At 39.6% G+C, this 4,611-nt stretch overlaps 1 protein-coding gene across 1 annotated transcript; it reads left to right on the plus strand.

Annotated features, from left to right (window-relative positions):
* Nucleotides 1–362: 362 nt before the first annotated feature.
* Nucleotides 363–4,029, plus strand: LOC104120189 (receptor-like kinase TMK4). Its single transcript, XM_070185693.1, has 2 exons — nt 363–2,759; nt 3,214–4,029. Exons 1-2 carry the CDS (start codon nt 482–484, stop codon nt 3,726–3,728), a joined length of 2,793 nt encoding a protein of 930 aa, XP_070041794.1. The 5' UTR covers nt 363–481; the 3' UTR covers nt 3,729–4,029.
* The last annotated feature ends 582 nt before the right edge of the window (nt 4,030–4,611 follow it).

A 4,611-nucleotide genomic window follows, 5' to 3' on the forward strand; every position in this document is an offset into this window, starting at 1 on the left:
TTTTGTATTCGCGGGTTCGGAGAAAGGGTCCCACCCAAAAAGGTATAATGTAGGCAGCTTACCCTGATTCAAGCATTTTTTATTCTGTATTCACGTATGATTTCGGGAAAGGTCGCACCCAAAAATATATAATGTAGGCAGTCTAATTGATGCAAGCATCTTCTATTCCGTATTCACGCGGGAGGCAGGAAAGGTTTGTCCCAAAAAGGTATAATATAAGCATCCTAATCTTGCGCAAGTATATTCTGTTCCGTATTCGCACATAGATTCCGAGAAGGGTCACCCAAAAAGTATAAGGCATGTTCTTGATGCTCGAACATATCTTCCTTCTTGTTGACCGAAAAACCAAACACATTATTCAAGTAACAAAACACCTAACCAACATGAAACCCCTTACCCCTGCCCCACCCCACAACCCCACATCTCCATTCTTCCTCTATTTATACACCCACCACCCTAACATCCCAACCCCTAACCATCAATGGCTTTCCACCACCACTTCCTCCTTCTCCACCTCCTCCTACTGTTAACTTCCCTTACCTTCACTTTCTCAGATGATGCTTCTGTTATGTCAAAACTTCTTACATCTCTTTCTCCACCACCTTCTGGTTGGTCAACTTCTCAGCCTTTCTGTTCTTGGAAAAATGTCAACTGTGACAAATTTTCTACTACTGTAACTTCCATTAATCTTGATTCTCAATCAGTTTCTGGTTCTTTACCTCCTGAACTTAACCAACTTTCCAATCTTAAAACACTTTCTGTTCAAAACAACAAACTTTCTGGTCCTTTACCTTCTTTTTCAAACATGTCAAACTTAGCTGACATTTCCTTGGACAATAACCAATTCACTTCTGTTCCTCAAGATTTCCTTTTGGGGGTTCCAAATTTATTAACTTTAAGTATTAGTGAAAATGGAAAGCTCTCTCCTTGGCAAATTCCTATGTACTTAACTGAAAGTACAAATTTGGGGTCTTTTTATGCTAGTAATGCTAGTATTATTGGTGTTATTCCTGATTTTTTTGATTCTTTTCCTAATTTACTGAACTTGAGGTTGTCTTATAATAATCTTACTGGTTCTTTGCCTGCTTCTTTTAGGGGTTCTGAAATTAGGAATCTTTGGTTGAATAATCAGCTTAAAGGGTTATCAGGTACTATTAATGTGATTGAAAATATGACACAATTGTCTCAAGTTTGGTTACATGCTAATTATTTTACTGGTAGTATACCTGATTTGTCAAATTGTGAGAGTATATTTGATTTGCAATTAAGGGATAATCAGTTTACTGGTGTTGTTCCTGAGTCTGTTATGACTCTTCCCAAATTGTTAAATATTACTTTGCAGAATAATAAGTTGCAGGGTCCAATGCCTCAGTTTAAAGATGGGGTTAAGGTTAATCTTGGAACTACTAATAGTTTTTGTAAGGATAGTCCTGGACCTTGTGATCCACAGGTTACTGCTCTTCTTGATGTAGCTAGTGGTTTTGGATATCCGGTCTCGTTGGCCGAGTCTTGGAAAGGGAATGATGCTTGTAAAGATTGGAGTTTTATAAGTTGTGATACAACAAGGAAGAATGTGACTGTTGCTAACTTAGGTAAGCGGGGGGTTTCGGGTACTATTTCGCCTGCTTTTGTAAAATTGACTTCTTTGAGGAACTTGTTTTTGAATGACAATAATCTTACTGGTACAATTCCGGAGAGCTTGACAACTTTGCCTGATTTACAAGTTCTTGATGTGTCTAATAACAATTTGTCTGGACCTATACTTTTGTTTCCGGCTAGTGTGAAATTTACTCATACCGGTAACTTATTGCTTGGGAAGAATATAAGTACTGGTGGTGGGGGAAGTGGATCGGGAGGTTCCGGATCAAATTCTGGTAGTCCTGGTGAAAATTCGTCGGGAGGTTCAAAGGGGCCTTCAGTTTCAACTGGAATGATTGCCGGTGTGGTTATAGCCGCTGTTGTTTTCGTTTTGGTTGTGTTGTTTGTGTCTTACAAATGTTACATGAAGAGACGCCATAAGAGATTTGGAAGGGTTGAGACTCCGGAGAAAAGCAATGAAATGGTTAAGTCTAGTGTCCCTAGTGTTGTGGGCGGTTCAAATGGATATACCGGAGTCCCTAGTGAGTTACAGAGTCAGAGCAGCGGTGATCATAGCGAGATACCAGTTTTTGAAGGCGGAAATGTTGCCATTTCAATCCAGGTCCTTCGGCAAGTGACAAACAACTTCAGTGAAGAAAATATCTTGGGGAGAGGAGGGTTTGGAGTTGTTTATAAGGGCGAATTACACGACGGGACTAAGATCGCGGTGAAGAGGATGGAATCTGGGGCAATGGGTACCAAAGGCATGAATGAATTCCAAGCAGAAATTGCGGTCCTTACCAAAGTCAGGCATAGGCATTTGGTTGCTCTACTTGGTTCGTGTGTTAATGGAAATGAGAGGCTTTTGGTGTATGAGTATATGCCTCAAGGAACTTTGAGTCAGCATTTGTTTGAATGGAAAGAACTTGGCTACAAACCTCTTACTTGGAAAGAGAGGGTGACAATAGCGTTGGATGTGGCGAGAGGGGTTGAATACCTGCATAGCTTAGCTCAACAAAGTTTCATTCATAGAGATTTGAAACCCTCAAACATCCTTCTCGGAGATGACATGAGAGCCAAGGTTGCAGATTTTGGTTTGGTTAGGAATGCCCCTGATGGAAAATATTCTGTTGAGACACGATTGGCTGGAACTTTTGGCTATCTTGCACCTGAATATGCGGGTAAACATTTCGGCTCCATGTCTCATTACATCCTTTTTATCTGAAAACTGATTTGCAAGCCCCTAATCTAAAGCTGTAGATTTTAAGCAAAATTAAAAAGTATCCGTTCATCAGCATTCATAGACGGTGTTATCTTCAGCACGTTAAAGACATAAGGATATAGTGTTAGTAATAGTCAAGTGATTTCCATACATAAATGCTGCTTTGTCATTACTCCTAGTTGGTAACCAGGACATGATTCTCGTCTTGACGCGAGTTCTACATCTAAAGACTCTCGTTGGCAGAGTAATGGCTTGTTGCTTGCATGTTTGTACTTGTTTTGTCTTGTATTCCACCACCTTTAATATTATGTTTGTATCTTAGGATATCTATATGCTATTTTTACAAAAGATAATTTTCAATCTCATATGAATCTACACTTAAGTTATTCCACTACATCTCCTTTTTATTACAGCTACTGGACGAGTCACAACCAAAGTAGACGTTTATGCCTTCGGGGTTGTTTTAATGGAAATTATTACCGGTAGAAAAGCATTAGACGAGACCATGCCAGATGAGAGGTCTCATTTGGTGACATGGTTCCGCAGAGTCCTTATCAACAAAGACAACTTACGAAAGGCTATTGACCCGATACTGGATCCTGATGATGAAACATATGAGAGCATTTCCAAGGTTGCTGAGTTGGCTGGCCATTGCACTGCTCGGGAACCTTTTCAGCGACCTGATATGGGACATGCTGTTAACGTCCTTGGTCCCCTTGTCGAGCAGTGGAAGCCTATAAGAAATGAAGATGACGACGGCTATGGTATTGACCTTGACATGAGTCTTCCTCAAGCCCTTCAAAGGTGGCAAGCTGATGAAGGAACTTCAAGAATGTTCGATGACTTCTCGATCAGTGACACACAGTCAAGCATACCCTCAAAACCTTCCGGATTTGCAGATACTTTCGATTCAACAGATTGCAGATAAAATTTTTGGTAACAGGTCAAGCCATGCCACGCGTCACACGGTTTTTATCCTTTGTGGATCAACATACAGTATGCCAATTCATTTGATTAATTGATTTCTTCTTGTCAATGTCATTTGCTTCTTATGTAGTTACATCTCCTTTTGTAACAAAGTTATTATAGTCTAGATGCTAGGTGTGATAACAGAAGGTTTAAGTCAGGTGAATGTAACTTTTCCCTTTTGCCTTTTTGGGACAGAAAATTGTATCAAATTCTTTCATATATTGTCAATGTAAATAGAATTGAGCTTCATATTTTCTTTATACCTTGTGTTACTCCAAGATTAGATTTAGTTTACACTATTAGCTAACATGGTACTTATTAAGTCCTATGTTAATTTTGGTCAGCCCGGTACACAAAGCATTCCGCATCCATGCAGTGATTTCACGACTCGAATCCGTGACCAATAGGTCATACTGAGACAACTTTACCGTTGTTCCAAGGCTCCCCTTCCTCCTATGTTGTCCGGGATTAGTTAAAATAATTAATTCACGGTGCACAAAGCATTTCGCATTCACGTCGGGTCCAGGGAAGAGCTGTACCCAAAGGGATGTAATGTAGGCAGCTTTCATGGCTCGAACTCGTGACCTATAGGTCACACTGGGACAACTTTACCGTTGCTCCAAGGCTCACCTTAGTCCTTTGTTAATTGGGATTAGTTAAAAATAACTAATTCTATTATGTGAGAGAAAGTTGTATAAATCTCCTTTTTTTTTTCATTTTTTGAGAGAATTCTTGTCTTTTCTTGAAGATATGATTTTTCAGAACCCACAAAGATTTCTGTAGGTTAAAACAAATTTTTGCTGGATCTATACTGTCATACTGATCTATATTCTTCTGTTTTT

This window comes from Nicotiana tomentosiformis, chromosome 9 (assembly GCF_000390325.3).
Source record: "Nicotiana tomentosiformis chromosome 9, ASM39032v3, whole genome shotgun sequence".
Lineage (NCBI taxonomy): Eukaryota > Viridiplantae > Streptophyta > Magnoliopsida > Solanales > Solanaceae > Nicotiana > Nicotiana tomentosiformis.

Bases quoted from the DNA above. Each gene is read 5' to 3' on its own strand.
- LOC104120189 (XM_070185693.1), top strand. From the start codon at position 482: ATGGCTTTCCACCACCACTTCCTCCTTCTCCACCTCCTCCTACTGTTA. The intron at 2,760-3,213 runs GTAAACATTTCG...TTTTTATTACAG, and splicing joins TCTTGCACCTGAATATGCGG to CTACTGGACGAGTCACAACC.